Raw genomic sequence first — 17,309 nt, forward strand, 5'->3', positions numbered from 1 at the left:
TTTTACTGTCACGTTTAAGTTTCTATCGTCAGATTTTAGAAGTGGTTGAACAACGTACTGTTTGACGTTTGTGAAACACCATAACGTTTTTATAGGACATCCTGTTAGTCGTGTTTCAACCTTTCAGTACACTTTTCTCGCTCGGCGGTCCTAAATAATTTACCTGCGAACAAGTTTACCTCGTTCAACGTGACCCCACCTGCGCAATCACAAATTATACCTGCGTAATATAATATAAACGAATTGGTGCTTTAAACATTACAATTATTAAACATCAAAGTTATTAGTGTACACAATATTTGAATGCACGTACGAACAACGATGTTTTTTGAGGGGGTAAACTCGTTTCCAGGATTGCAAGGGTGTGGGATCCGCCTTCTCATTTCTCGATAATGCAAATACGGGGTTTTTCAGTAGTCAAACACGTTAGAGATAAAAAAGATCAAAAGTCCTAGTTTTACGTTTACAAGGCGTAATTTGCATTACTTGGCAGCATGTAGCAGTCGCAGCTTTATGCTTCCGAATAATGCAAATTGCACTGTCTCTGATTATGTTCACCGAACAATGTAAATCGTCTCGCTTCTCAATGTTAAAGTAGAAAATTGTTCTTTATTAATGTTTATTAAAGAACAGTGATCGCTTCAGTGAACGGAATAGGTGAAACTTTTGCGTGCACAAAATTCACGCGACATTCAATGTGTTAAAAAAGTTATTCCGTTCTAAACAATGCCCGAACACTATCAAGAGTCACCGTATACGAAATTGTATGTTACTTGAGCTGCTGTATCGCCCTGAAAGTCACCGACATTGTTCTCCCGTTTGATTGTAAACGTATTCGAACGTATTTTTTCCGGCAACACTGGACCCTCTGTTATCGACCACACACGTAATCGTAAGTTTGTATGAGCGCGGTTTAAACGGTGTTTAGTTCCCATCAAGAGCCACTTAATCTCCGATCGCGTAAACTCGCGCAATAATGGGGAACGCGTGGCCGAGAGGGGCACACGTGATTACGCCCGGCGAAACATCGGTCGAGGAGTCACGTGGCGTTGGAAAAACGGCCGGAACATGAACGCATGCCACACGATAGATGGCTCGCCATCGAAAAACCGAACCGCAGACCCGAAAAGACCCACGAGCACCACCGACCAACGAAAACAACCCCGAGTCACGCGTTCCCACGTACATGCAACGCGAGACCAGCTCCAACCCCTACGAGTTTTCGTATCGTTTCAGATTACACGTTATTTTGCTGTTACATATTGCTCTTATGGCTGCGTGTTTGTCGAGGCTCGTGATCGAATCGACCAGACAGCTCGAGATTTCAGAGCTTTCTCCCATCGAAACGTTTATCATTGAATTATTTTTATGTTCAAACTCGCACAAAAGTATGTCGATACTTATCATTGGACCGCGGATTTTATGCTTGACAAAGATGAGTGGGTGTTGTTTCAAACAGTAAAGAAATGTCTTTAATAATGCTGTGTTGTATTATTTGCTGCCTATTAAACATATTAAAAATGAAAATAATTTTCTACTTCGTTCCATTTGTTGCAATTCGGGTAGAAAATTTTTATTTTACATAAAGATCCGCAGTCTAATTATCTCTCTCTCATCTGTATGAGAAATCTTTCAAGTATAATTTATTTTATCATTGTTAAATCTTGTTACAAGTATACAGTCAGTCAAGAAGGTCTCTTTCTTTCTGAGATGTTAGAAGGTTCGGTTTACTGGCTCGTGTATAAAAAAGAACTTTCGAAAACTTGCAGAAAACATTCTATACGTTGTTTGTTTACAACTTTTATATATAAAACTAAATATATAAAAACTATTAACATCAGAACGTCAGAATTAAAATCAGAATTCTTGATATCATTCGACCCTACATGAACCAACTTCCGCTACGAACAATAATAAATAAATAGTTTTTAAACTAAATCGATATTCCGTTCATACAAATCTACATTTACATAAATAGGCTATTAATTAACCCTTAGCATGTGTTGCTATTTATCTAATCAATTACTAAACATTTGGGTATTGTACGAGGTATTATACCATTTTCATATCCATGAAATTTTAAAAATCATAGGGAATGGAAATATTCTAGGTCGAAAGAAATGTTTAATTTTCAAATTAAAATAGCTCCGAGTGCAAAGGGTTAATTTTCTGTTATACGTTCCACGTTTACAGTTATTTCTTACACTTCTAGTATGACGTTTTACAAAATATTGGTACTTTGTAGATCGTACACAAAATACGTAATCTTATCGAGAATCAGCCTCTTCAGACGCACTGTAGTAGCTATTATCTCGCTTCAACCGGTGTGTTAACTGGAATGGAAACTATCGAAAAGGAGGTCGACTCTACACAGAGCACGTTATCAGATAGAAAAATTTTGTAACTTATGCGTCTACCGTGATTCATTGTGTAAGCAGTTGTTCTTGTTATTATAAATATAAGCTATCAAATAACAATCGGAGAAATCGTTGAAGAATCATCAGTTCACGAGTCAAAGAAATGACAAATAACGTTTATTTATTTATTACTGTTTTTCATTAAAATCTTCATCACAACATTTTTATAGTAAGAAACAGAAATCGTATTTACACTTACACTTCTCCATTCTTGTCTTTTGATGCTTTTTATGTACCTGCCTGTGTAAGTGATAGTACAAATATTAAATATTCACCAAACTTATAAAACTGTCCTTAAGGGAGTGTTTCATTATTTTGTACATATTGTTATCAATACTAAATGTGTAAAAACACAATCTCCTTCTTAAACCCGTACGTCATTATGCAACATTTTAAGAAGTTTTATAAAATTGTAATTGTCGGACTTTTTATTGCAACATTTTAACCCCTTGTCTCAAAATGGCGCTTCACAGACGTCGTGGGTTTCTAAATATCAGCAAAAAGTTCATTATTTACTGTTATTGTTAGTGTATTATTATAGTTATTAGTACTGTCATTACTATTACTATTATTTACGATTGTTATTATTGTTAGTGTGCACTATTATTGGTACCACGCAATGGGAAAGTTAAATAAGTTGACGAATTTTGAAAAAGGTCAAATAATGGCACTTTCCTCCGTCGGGAAAAGTAGGTAAAAGAGGAATAGCCAGAACCCAAAAGCGATTGGATCATGTTGTTCGAAATTTTCTGGCGAATCCAGAAAAATATGGGAAGACAAAGGTTCTTATATTTTCCTGTTTGTAACATGAATAAACTTTTATTAAGTGGTTTAAGATTTTCCGCCCCGTTACGTGAAACGGGCGGGGTTCTACTGTATACATATAAGAATTAATATTATAGGAAAATCAGTGTAAACCCCGCAATATTTCCTCGGTAAGCGACCGTTTGCCCGCGTTTAAGAAATTAACCTCTTCCTCGCAATGGTCCCACGAGTATACCCGAAAGATTAGAACAAGGGAAAAGGATAAAGAGCGAGCGGTCCAGGTAAAAAATGGGACTATCGATCAAACCTCAAGTTCGAAACATTAGACCGGAAATGGACCGATTTCAATCGCTCACGAGCGAGAGGAAAAAAGTCGTAACGCCGTAATAGCGACGGGGTGAGATAGCGGTAACTTGATGCCGATGCGCTCGACGCGTGCCCGAACAGCCCTGGAACAGGAACAGTAACAGTTCCTTTCCCAGAGATACTTTACGCGCCACTTGCCTTCTTCGTGTGTCCTCGCCCGGTGCGTTTTATCGGCGCATTAATTTTCGCGGCTGTAACGTCTCTCGCGGTGAAAAGCCACTTCGCGTCCCGCCATTTGCCAACTTTTCACGCGACGACGCTCCGTACCTTGCATCGCGACCAAGTTACGGCGCGGCGCGGGCGCCGCAACCGTCCTGTCAACGTACACCGGAATGCGTCCGACCCGCTGCTGCCTTGAATTATTCACTTAGCAACCCGATGACGGATTTCACCAGTCCCGCATTCAAGGAATCTAATTGAGAAACTTACAGTGTTGCAGTTCACACACCCTGTGCTATGTCAAATTCACGTGACTCGTCATCCACGTCGAATGGTACATCACACAGTGGGCGAGGAGCCCGCTTTTTGCGGTCAAAAGTCGATTTTGCAAGTTTAATGTATTGAAACAATTTTTTCTCTATAAGCTTTTGTCAATGAGGGCTATTAGGGGACGATATATTTTTCTTCGCTCACAGATTTCTACGCGAGCCGTTGACTTTCGACTTGTGAGCAGTAATTTCGCTTAACCTAGACTTACCCGTCTAAATTCTATATAGCGAAACCGTACAAATTTCTTTTGACGATCGCGGAAACCTTTTATACATCTTCCATGGAAAATTACTGGACCTTCTGAGGACAAATCTGTACAAATGGATCGTGCTTTCAAAATTCTCCTACATCCTAATTCTTGAATATTTTTTCGTTTATCTGGAAGATAAAAGGTAACTCTTTATGTCACTATTAGATAAGAATCGTACAATTTTGTTTTTTTCGTTCCACCCTACTCTATAGCGTTTGAAAAACCGCATTCTTCACGACCGTGTCACAAATTGCCGACGATTCCTACCAATTGAACTCGAAGCAGGGAAGAATGATACATCGAGCCGGCATCGATACGTGGGCGTCTAATAATTTTCCCTCATAAGGGCAGAACCTGGTCATAGCCGGTCGATAACCAGTATTTAACGACGTTACCGGGCCGATGTATCAAACCGAGTGGTCGCTCGGGGCGAAGCCGTGGCGAGAAAACGAAGAAAACGAGAGAAGAGAGCTGGCAGAGTTCGTTCCACAGCTTTTGGGTGTGGGTGGTGGAGATGCGGCGATGCCGTAAAAAAAAAAGAAATAGGAAAAACCACCGCCACCGCAGAAACTTTCGACTTGGGAAGCAATTCCCTCTCGCCGGTCCGCGAGCTCTCCGCCAAGAGAAATGTAGGTGGGAAAATGTTCCTACTCTTTTATACAGAAGACAAAGGTTCGGGCAACTTTTTATTACGTCGCGAGATTTACTATACCCGGCCGCTGTAATCGATTTGTGATGAAACCGCCATGGTTGAATAAATTTTCGAAACTTATGCTTCCAAACGCAGCGCAATTTTCAGGACTTAAAAATTCTAAGGGTCCTAAGGTTCATTCTAAAATGTATAATTACTTGAGGTCAGAGTGAACGGTGGCAATATGGCCGCGAGTTTTGTGTATATTTCCTCATAAAATCTAATTTATATAATATATTAATCTGCTCGAATTCATAAATTAAACCACTATTTACATTGCTAAATTTGTAGTCATTTCATAATAAAACTAGGCTGGAATTCATATGCATAAACAAACAAAATGATTTCAAATGTAAATATTCTAGATCAGAAGATACGTGTTGGTTTTGAATATCTAAAAGTAAAAGAAAAACAATTTCATTGAATTTAATGTAAATTATGAGAATGTGTAGGTGATTTAGTTGTTCAGCTTGAGTTGTTTAGTTCAACCACTCAAGCCTGCCTTACCGTTAACACCCTTACTGTCAAGGTCATGTGAGGATCAAAGTATACTAGGCCGTTGAACTCGTCTTGACATAATCTACAATATTATGTGTACCTACTGAAAAATGTAGGAAGAATGAAGTTTGCATGTGACTCCTGTTACTGGTAACTAACAATGAACATTTTTATTCTGCCTAATGATCCAGTCTAGGAATCACCCATAGAATGTATTAATTTACTATTACGACAGTCTTTATTTCGTAATAACACTAGAACTACCAACAGTTAAGACTATTTCTACCAAAACCAGTCAAAATGACTGGTATCGGTATAAGTACCCATGATACAAAATTGTTTTGATATTGAATCAATAAATCAAAAATAAAATGCATTATATTACACCTTTAGTTATCGCTGCAAAAGTTATCACATCATCGCGGGAAAAAAATGTGACGTGAAGTAAGAATTTTAAAATGAAATTGTAAAACCGGTCATTGTGACCTGTGTGGTAGTTCTAGTGTTGAATATAAATAAACATAGGCTGGGTAAAGTATGAGTAAAAGCAGTTGATTCGGTATTGGAACGAAAGAACAATAGTTCAGGCAGTATCATACTCCTAAAAAGCGGTATACATATAAACTCGACGAGATCCTTAAAGTTCAGTCCTTTGAAAGGGGCAAAGCCGATCCGTCGTCATCCGCAACAAAGACGCAAAAATCTTCATCTTCATTTTCCCGCCGGCTCTACCACACCGCATGCGACTGCTACGCGCCCGCTAACCAGCCGCCATTTTCTTTCCACCCCATCCCTATCCGACATCTATTCGCCATGAGCCACCGTTTCCTATGGTTACCATTTACTCGAGGGATGCTTGACATCTTCATTGGAGCTTTCTACTCCTTGTCAGACCGCGGTGCTCTCTTTGACTTCATGCCCAAAAACTTTATTCTAAATGCAAGTCTTTTCGTGCATTTTATCTATCAAGCTTAGCCGTCTAATCGCTGCACGATTTAACCCTTTGCCCTACGAGTCTCACTCGTGACGAAGATTCTGAACAGAGTCTAATAAATACGTACGGTGAACTACGAAAGTATTTGAACGCACTTTAAAACAGTATAACTTTTTCATGATCGGACCAAACGACCTGACTTTTTTCAGGAATTAGAAGAATTGATTTACCAAATGACATGCAAAAAGATTTTGAAAAATCGCAATTCCTAAGAATTACATGAGAAAGTAAAAGAGACACCATTTATACAGTTAGGAGCATAACTGATTTCACACACTTTAAATCAGAACAACGTTTTTATGAATGGACCAAACGTCTTCGATTTCTCTGTAAGGCTAGAAGAATTAGTTTAGTAAATGATGTGTAAAAAATATGTTGAAAAAATGCAAAAATTGATTTTTACAACCTTTTTAGCTGGGCCAATAACGAAAATTCAAAAGATGCGTCTCGTCAACTGGTATAAATTATATACGCTCTGAAAATTTCATTGAAATTAGTTAATTGGTTTGCGAATTATAAACGATCAAAAGTGGTAAAAATTGCAACTCCTCAAGATTTTCGACCTTTTTACCACTTTTGATCGTTTATAATTCGTAAACCAATTAACCAATTTTAATGAAATTTTCAGAGCGTATATAATTTATACCAGAAGTCGTTTGGTCCATTCATATAAAAGTTATTCTGATTTAAAGTGTGTGGAATCAGTTATGCTCCTTACTGTAACTGTTTTATTAGAGCCCGTAATGAAAATTGAAAATATGCGTTCTGTAGATGTATGTTAGTTATACACATGCTGAAAATTTCATCGAAATCGGTCGACGCAGAAAAAAACGACACGCATCGAAAGATGTAAGAATCTGTGGATTTTAGGCAAAGACTGACCAAAAGTCGCCAAAGCCTATGATTTTCACCACATTTAACCACTTGTAGCTCTTCTTGGGTATGTTAATAATGATTTTGGTGAAATTTTCAGCATGTGTATAACTAACATAGATCTACAAAACATGTATTTTAAATTTTCACTAAGGGCCCAAATAAAAAAGTTTTAAAGAAAGTTTTTAAGAACTGTGGAATCCAAACATCCACATATTTTAGTTTCAATACGGAATCGTACTGCATTTCGATTAATCCTTCGATTATTATTAACTGAGTAGATTCTGTAAAATGATCTACGGAAACGTGTGGGAACATAAACATTCTGAGCGTACTAAAACTGCATTGTAGAATCGATGGTATCTTCGGTGGATCAGGATCGCGGTAGAAGTGAATCTAATGGTCAGCCGTTTAATCGACGTGTTTAACGGACGCGTTTAATCGGCGGACAGGACGCGTAAAAGGCTAACGCGCAGTTTAAGTCCTGGTGTTTGGGCCTAAGTTTAGATTTAGGTTTAGATTTAAGCACATTCGCTATCGTGCCCGAAGCAATACCGTATTGATTGTGGGGTGGCCGAGCCTCCGAACACATTACATGATTAAACCGCCCCAATGGCATAGCAACCGGCCTTGCAGCACTTACCTTATTAAAATATCCACCACCCTCACCGCGCCCTTTTAACAAAACCTTCACGCGGACCCGCGGACTGTTCTATCGCCTATCCTTTATTATCGGGGAACGTTCAACCAGCTAAGTTGTTCGAGTCAGCTTACCTTGTTCCTCGATCTGTTTCGAAACACGTTAATTAGCGCAAAACATTCGATCTTTTTATCATACTTTACGCTCACAATTTCTATCTGTGGCGATACCGTTGTATTCAGTCGGGGACAAAAAGATAGGGCGCTCTATTAATTTTTTAATGTTTATTTAACAGTGTTACGGAACAGAGTTTAGAATAGCCTTTTCATTTCTTATGTTTTTGTATAGAAATATATTCCCATAGGTACACCTGGGATATGCAAATCAATCTTTTATTCCAAAACTACGTAAAGCACACAATAACAACGAACAAATCAATTTATTCGTTAAAAATAATCAAATAAAATAATGCAATTTATTCGTTGTTATTTTATTTATTATTCTGAATAACATTTGTTCAGCACTCTCTGTCATAGACATCCCACATTTCTCATTGCGTTATTCAGATTTCCATTAAACTCTATTAATACTGCATAAGCTCGGATTTATGTATAGCTTACTGAATGATCGATTCACAGTTATTCGCATCTGTGTTTATAAGACGAAACCAATATCTAAAAATAACTAATTTATTTTAAACGAGTATCTATTTCGATGTTTATCAAATATATTGTAACGAAATTGTGAATGATAAATTCTGCATCGCGTGGCAATTTACTTATATTTATTATGTCGTATTACTGCCGACCCTCTTTTTTTGATATTGTAAAATTATAAACGTTCTGCACTTCGTAGTATACGCAGACCATTTTATCAAACAATATTGCAATATCAAACTTATTTCTGCGTAAACTTGATATCCATTTTCAAAAAGATCAGAAGTACATCATGACAGTTTTTATATAAACAATGAATTATCCATCGATACAAAATTTAACTAAGGAAGCATTCGCAGAAACCAATTTATAAATTCTGCAACTGCACAGTTTTGCATTTACATTAAGGTGGTAGATCTATGAAAACAGGAGCTTTAGGATCTAAGAAAATTGCTTATCCCCTCCACTGTGGGGCATACACCACGGGGGGCTAATCCAAATAACACTTCATTATTTATCATTATCTTCCGATTAAAATGATACTAGACACAATATAATTTTTACTGTATTTAGTGGTCTAATTGGCTGTCCTATCCTATGTTCAGCGCGGTCGGCGAGGTCACAAAAAAATAGAATCACGGGATTTAAGAAACAGCACGGACCGGGGTTATTTTCTTTATGATCTTTATCATTAACCGAAGTAAATTTTCGTTATATGCAGATATTTTTATGCAAGCTGATTGATGTATTTAAAAAAAGTACTAATTCAATCGAGATGAAGGATTAGGATGACAGTAAGCAAATTCGCTCTAGATTAAAAAATCGCGATCGCGGCGTGAATAAAGTTAAAATCACGTTTAGTGATTTTGCACGCCATCACTAATCGCTAACGTGTCCACTGAATGAAAGATTAAATCGCGCGTGCAGATATCGAGACGGCATTAAAAGTAGTAAATGTTGCACCGGCAAAATTATCAAATATAAATCGTCAATAGTATACAATAAAGTCGTCTCTCTTTCGCGCCTAATCTGTACTGGAGAGATAAAAAGTGACGAGACTTTTCACTGATAAAAAAACGATCGTAATAAATCATCTCGAAATAGAACTCTCGATACTGTCCTACTTCAATAGCTTTATACATGTTTCGAACCTGCATAACCTAACTGCTCTCTGCACGATTTGAATTGACTTTGTTTGTCCGGTTCAGAAAGACTGAATCTTTCGAGATCGATATAGCTACCCACTGGCCCAAATGTGACAATCACGCCGTCTCGAAAACGGACGTTAATCTTATCGATCATTCGGATCGAGTTACTTATCAAGAGCCAGCCACTGTTCGCGTAATGTGGCACAAAAATTTCAACCTGACCTGATATCACAAGAACGTCGTGATAGCAACGAAATCATCGAAACTAGTGCTCCCCGTTTCTCGAGATGGTTCAATGAATCCACCAAGGTAATTGCAACATGCTCCTCTGGAAAATTATCCTCTGCTAAATCTGGTTCTCGTCAATTAATACCCGTTCAGTAATTGGCTTTGCCGCCTTAAAGATTCACGACAGTGAGCGAAGACATGAAATCGATACTAATTTCATAGCCGCAACTACATTTTTTAATTTCTCCACGAATTTTAATACCCGTCGAAATGCTTCCGCTTCGATTTCGCACAGACTTATCCCAGATCATTCTCACATTTTCAACACTAGCGCAACTAGCGACAGCACATGTTCTGACATTTATAGTAATTATTAGATAAACTACAAATTTTATTTGTGCTTACATTACAACTAGCCTGCGGATCTTTATGCATTTGTGGTAAAAATTAGTAGCTGTAATTTAAAACAGTGATAAGCTTAGAGGAATTCTAAACTACCGTTGTATTGTATTCAACCCACTAAACATATTAAAGGCAGAAAATAAATTTCTATTTCATTATAGTTTGTTATAATTCATGTAGACATTTTTTATTTTGTAATTTATGTTTTCTTTCGTGTTTATAATTTAAATTGTTTATATTTATTTGTTTGGCAGGAGCCTTTTGACCGAACGGGGTCCTGAGCTGCAGCTCATAAGGCCCATGCCTAGATCAGCCAGTGTGTTCGTCCTTACATTATAACGTTCATGTGATATTTTGGTCGTCTCTCGTTACATTTTCGTATTAATGCAACGTTAAAAATTGTGAGTCACTATCAGGAGCTTATTACAATTGCCTTTTCCGTTGTCTCAATGAGAGCTGGCGGCTTATGGGTCGCACACTGTTCGAGGGGAAAAATTTACCCTCTCTCTGCCAGTACTGGATTAGTCACGTGACATATTACTTAGACCATATTACCTATAGACCCGGCTTCGCATAACATGCCGTGTTTCGTCGTATTCGACTTTAAGACAGTGTAAACATTATTTGATAGCGAAGGTGTTACTACTAAATATTTCACATTTCCACTACTGTTTTGAATTCGTCTCGACGTCCTCTTCTAACACTAGCCGTACCACAACCGGTCCAATGACCGGTGTCACATCTTTTACTTTATAATCATTGAAGTTGCAAGGATAATTCCATTAGAAACTATTAAATGAGTTTCTTCATTGAAGCACGAATTGTTATAAAAATTGCAAGAAATTTAAATATTATACATTCAGTGTTGTCATTTTTAAATTGCATTTCATGTAATCGCGAAAGAGATGATTCTTTAGACAGCGGATTCGACGCATTTATGACAGGAATGAGTAGGTGTAATCTTACATAGCAGAATATCGTTACATTATTCTCAATCTACTTAACACATTAGCCCTCGCAAGGTAAGGTGTAATTTCACATAAATAGTAAAGTGGGGTGTCTTAGACCCCGACAAATGAATTTCATAAACAGCCTCGTTTTTAATAAAATAAAGAATAACGCAGGATAAACAGTAAGAAGCTGGGGTCTCCGAGACCCCACATTACCTTGCGAAGATTAAGGAAGAAAATAAATTTCCATTTCGCTCCAATTTGTTGCAATTCAGGTGGAAATTTTAATTTTGCATTAGAATACTCCATACAGGAAACGTAAACAGGTGGATTTTCACCCGACGGAACGAGGAATGTAAACACGACGAAGCCCATGTTACAATGAATACAATCCCAGCTGCGCTTTCTACAGAATATTGCTTGCCGAATAATTCTGAAAAGATCTCGGCACGGTTCCCTAATCGACGGAGCCGTGTGTGCCAGTCGATTCGTTGGTGATCGAGGGATCGCTAGCAAAGCCGCGAGTCGGAGGGTACGGCGCAAAAAGTAGAGGAGGAATCCTTACCTTCTAGTTTCTTGTTCCTGACGAGGATAGCGCGAAGGACGTCCTGGTTGGGCGCCTCGGCATCCTCGGCCAGGTCGGCGGCGTCCTGATGCGAGGGCGGCAGAGAGGGTCCCAGGGGTGGCATGGCGGTGGTCGGTGGTCGCGACATCATCACCGGCGCCGACCCCAACGGCGGCGGCAACGGCAGGTCCCCAGGTGTATGGTGAAGAGGATTATGCGACGGTGGGCCGCTGCTTGTCAGCGTCGGTAGCGTCGGCAGCGTCGGCAGCGTCGCGACCGGCTGCACTGCCGCCGACATCGACAGATCGACGCCACCCAACAGAACCGGACGACACCCTCCTGAAGCGGGACCGCTGCTCACCGCCGGGAGGATTCCGCCACCCCCCGGCAGTGGTGCGTACGGCAAGTACAGCTCCAGTATAAGAGCAAAAACCAACAGCCGCGAGAACACCAACCGATCCTAGACCGGTCCTCCACGTCCTTCACAAGTCCACAGGATCCGAGTGCAAGCTACAACCTTTCACTCGAAACGGTTCCTACGGTCTCTGTCAACGAAAATCGAGATTCAACTTCCAGGTCCAGGCTTTACTCTTCGCTAACAATTCAGAGTCCACTGAAGAACACTGTGCACACACCTTTCTACGTGTACCAAGTATGTATATGTGTACGCTCACGGATCCACAAAACCACATTCACTCCACAACGTCACTGTGCCAGTTCTTCCGCGGGATACAGTTAATAATTCCAATCAACGGCCATCGCAAGTTCGATCGGGATCGTCGCGAATTCACGCACGCGATATTGTTCCAGACATACAAGCGCTCGTTCGGTAGCTCGCAATTAGTAGACAAGCAAGGTCTGGTGAAAACACAAGTTTTCGTGTTTGTTCTTCTCTCTCGAGTGGTTTCAGGTCGCGCTGTTTCGGTATCGTGGAAAAAAAGAGAGCAATCGGTTCTTTATCGATCGATCGTCCAAAGTTCCGTCGTAATCTCGTCGCGAAGTAGACGCCGATGACGATCGGTCCTCAAGGAGCCTCTCACTTCTCCGTCACCTTCCAATGACTTTGCCTATCTGGATGACGAGAGAGAAAACGTGCGACCACTTGTCAGTCGAACGCGATCGTGTATGATCGCGTGCAAGGGAGGCGGGAACGTGTCCGCGCGGTGTGGATCACTGAGCGTGGCGGGCGAACGCTTACGAATGTTTACGAGCGCCGCTAGTAGGAGCCCCGGTTGAATGGCTTGTTTGTAAATACATAGTACCGTCTGCGGGCTCGCGAAAAGAATCGCCACGGTTCAGCATGAGTGATTCAAGAACGCCGCCGGCTGCGCCGAACGATCAATGAGATCGAGCTTGTCCGACGACGTCCAACGGTTCGTGAATTCGGTGCCGGTGTTGTGTCCCGTCGCAATGGCGGAACTTTGGGAAATCCTTCGGCGATGTGGATGCGCCGGATCGAGATTATTCGACCGATAAGTAACGTGGCGTCGCGTTAAATCATCCGGCGAAACAGGAAACTGTCACTCGAGAGCAGACACGAGCGTCGATCGCGACGGGTGTCCGGCATCGGTGAAATTCTCCAGCGGAATTTTCGTCGCTTCTGCGCAGCTCGATCGTGGCGGATCGAATCGACAGGTGGAGATCGTAAATCGAACTGGATGTATCGGCCAATACCTCTCGACGAGATCCGAGCGGATCTCTGACCAGCCGCGCACTCGTTCGTCCCTCTCGCGCGCTAGCTTCCGAAGCGGCGGCGGCCGTCCGCGTCTTATCGGACTGTTCACAAGCCCCGGTTTATCTCGACCATAACCTTGGTTATGTTGCTGCGATCGCGATATCGCTCTAGCGAAACAGCGTCCTCCACCTCGCTCGGGATTATCTCCGGTCGCCCTGACACCCTCTACTCGGCAGATCCCTCATGATTCACGCGCGACAATTTCGTAACCGGCTAATACAAAGTGCATCGGGAAGCTTCCGCGGTTGCATTACAATTATCTCGAACGATTCGAACAGCTCCAAATAGTTGGTCTCGGGGCCGGTAAAAATTCTCTTAAAATAGGACACCGATAATGCGTTTCGTTATCTCGAATATGTCTCCGTGCAGCAGCGCGACGTTTTCGATTTCTAATCGCGGATTGAATTGTTGTGCCGTTCCGGCGGAACGGGAGAATATGGTTGTGCCGGTCGGGGAATCGCGATTCGACGAGCAGGGACGCCGCTAAAGGCGATGCATTTCTTACGGCCGTGTCCCGATCCTAATACGAATTTCAAAGGTTGCAGTTGAAACGAACGTGGTCGCGTCGCGTCGCGTTCGATCGACCGGCGAAGATCACCGATAGGCGTGCACGCACGCTGCTTTGTTAGCCTCTATCCTCTAATCTGCAGCGCGTCTATCTCCTTCGTTCTCCTTTGATCGGCAGCCGGGACGGCCGTGCGGTTTTTACACGCGTGTCGATGGAAATCGTGGCCCGGCCCGATGTAAATCCCGAATGCCGATAGAGAGAAAAACCCCAATGAATCACGTTGCGGCGATACCTCCTCGGCCGATCGGGCCGAGCGTCGCGTCGCGTCGGTTGTCGCCGGGGCCTTCTTTTCGTCTGGCGATTCGACCCGAATACGCTCGACCGCCGACGACCGGTAAGAAACGGCGAATTCCACGGCTCTTGAATCGCGATTTTCGTCCTGCCACGCTCTTCTTCTCTTTTTTCTCTCGCATCGGTGCAACAAACCCGTCCGAGGCTCGTCATCGGCCGGCGGTCGCGTCCATTCAGCCGACTATGATATTATCTGCCGCGCACTGTCAACGACTTTCTTTCACCGTGTCTCTCTCGTACGAAATTTTTCCTCCCGGAATCTCAAATTCCTCGTGCCCCCGCCGTCGTCGTTATTGGTGTCTTCCACGTCGAAGAAACTGCCGCCGCTGAATTAATCTTCCTCTCCTTTTATAGTCTCGGTGCGGGTACGGAACACGCACGAAAACAAATGGAAATCACCGGTGGTATCCGTTCCGGTGTCTTGTCCTTGGTGATTTATCGTCCTCTTTCGCTACAGCGTGCCCGGTAGTTGTCCATTCGGGATCACGGTTACGTCGTCGTCGTCGCGAATCACCGTCGTTCCGCGCGACATGCGACCGTGTGACAATGGAACGTCAACATCTCGATAATCGTGGATGATGCGCAACATACGGAATTGCGATAAAAGGAGGAATGATCGAGGCCCGACACCCGAGGTTTGCGGGATGGAAACGGGACCGGAAACGGGTCACTACCGCGAGATCTCGGAATGTGCGATTTGATTAGCGGGTACCGCGGCACTATGGAGCCGACTTCGCGGGGTTCCTGGCTTCAGCGACGAGGATCAGAGACCCGGAGGGACCTTGGAGGGACTTGGAGGGACGCATAGAAAGGTGGAGGTGGCTCTGAACGTTCTGTGAAACCGTGTGCATCGCCCTGTCGGAGGAGAGGCTTCCACCCTACCATCGACGGCCACCACCAAGCCGTCTCGTACCAGCTCCGCTGTAAAAGGGGGGAAACTTTGGTGGGGTATCGATGATGGCACGCGTGCGCCGCAACCTGTCTCCCTCGTGCGAGAAACCGCGCGGGGGACATCGGACGCCGAGCGCACACGCTGGTGTTAGAAGATTTTCGAGCTCGAGTGATTTGCGGTGCGCGCTCGCTGAATCCAATGGAACGTAGAATGTGGAGAATCCCGTAAGACGCTTCTTTACTTTTTCGTCGTGTACAATGCGTATCATATGTTTAGACGCACCCTATTATTTGAACCAAAACCCTCTGCACCCTCTGATGAATCTCCCATTGATATTTTTTATTGTATGTTTAGAATACTTTGTGGAAAATTATGATCACTATAATAACTATTCAAATATAGGGCACTGCAGGGAAGAATTTTTAACCAAAATATGAAAAACGACCGTATCAGAAGTTTAGACGCGCTTGCTTTTCTCGTTGTACACCAGTGGCTAATCTTGTAAACTTTTGTAATTCTATTATATGTTTTAATCCGTTATTAAACGCGAATTCTTCTATTGTAATCATACAACATTCACAGTTTGTACGCAACGAATAATTCACAGAAAGTAAAGCATGAAAACACTCTCCATACATACAGGGTGGTCCATTTATCTTGAGACAGTCAATTATTACGGGAACCAGCAGTAATATGAAAAAATGTTTTATATAAAATATTCTTTTACATTTAATGGAACTGTGCACATTTTTCCATAATGGTCCTTTAAGGGTCAGATGAAGGGCAACTTCATGTTTTCTAATGGAAACCCACATTTTTTATTTCATATTCTTATTCTATATCGAAAAATAACAATAGTTCGTATAAAACATTTTTTCCTAGCGAGCACGGTTTTATTAAACAAATTGTGGTGAATATCCCGATATTTGTAATGACAAAAAATACTGAGTTTGATCTGAAGTCATAAAAATCTAGTAAGCGGTGACAGGAATACGTGTGTAGTACATTGAGAGTCGTAGGTGGCGTTATTGCCGCCTACTAGATGAAGATTCACAATACATGTTGTATGCCATTATGCAAGCTTTGCAACATTTATCATGATGTCGTTAGAAAATGGTAAGTTCAGGAAAAACATGTTTTATACGAAATATTATTATTTTTCGATGTAAAATAACAATATGAAATAAAAAATATGGATTTCCATTAGAAAAAATGAAGTTGCCCTTTATGTGACCCTTAAAGGGCCATTATGGAAAAATGTGCATAGCGCCATTAAATGTGCCCCTTCATATGAAGAATATTTTATATAAAACATTTTTTCATATCCCTGCTGGTTTCCGTATTAATTGACTGTCTCACGATAAATGGACCACCCTGTATATACAATGTATTTATAGTCTATAGTTCTCTGCGGTAGCAGTAGGAATCAATTTATTAAACGCGTGTTAAACAAAGTCTTCGTTATCGAGCGCATATTTCATCTTGCCGTTATTAAAGTATTTCGCTTATCAGGAGTTTTAATTAATAAAACTATATAATTTTAGCACAGATTTGAGAATCTGGGTTATACATCATTCTAGGACACATTCCCAGGCGCCAATTAATAAATCTTCATATCGTTGGGAATTCGCGCACTTACTTAACAGAAGATGTTCCCATTAGTTAAGCGTGCTACGGCAAGTATCTTGAATAAATAACAAGAATAGCGGATCGGTTCTTTCGGGTTAGATGCGCTTGTGCTTGCGCTTCGAGGAGCAAGCAGAAAATCTTCAGGCAAATTCGCGTAGAAAGTGAAAGAAACAAATGACAGGCAAGAAAAATGTACCATAGCGGAAAGCTCGGCGACGTTCGGAGGATGTTGAAGGTTGCGAAGCGAGGGAGGCAGAATAGT

At 41.4% G+C, this 17,309-nt stretch overlaps 1 protein-coding gene across 3 annotated transcripts in view; it reads right to left on the reverse strand.

Moving 5' to 3' along the window:
• Positions 1–15,411, reverse strand: part of Lim3 (Lim3 homeobox protein) — an 85,160-nt gene extending 69,749 nt beyond the window's left edge. For 2 of the 3 annotated variants that reach the window (XM_076422635.1, XM_076422634.1), the window contains exon 1: positions 11,933–15,410. In XM_076422635.1, the coding sequence (XP_076278750.1) occupies positions 11,933–12,230 (298 nt within the window). In that variant the 5' untranslated portion in view covers positions 12,231–15,410. Of the gene's footprint in view, positions 1–11,932 lie in introns of all 3 variants that reach the window. The other variant, XM_076422633.1, reaches the window with a different exon arrangement.
• Positions 15,412–17,309: the final 1,898 nt, after the last annotated feature.

The sequence above is a fragment of the Lasioglossum baleicum genome, chromosome 4 (genome assembly GCF_051020765.1).
Source record: "Lasioglossum baleicum chromosome 4, iyLasBale1, whole genome shotgun sequence".
Classification (NCBI taxonomy): Eukaryota; Metazoa; Arthropoda; class Insecta; order Hymenoptera; family Halictidae; genus Lasioglossum; species Lasioglossum baleicum.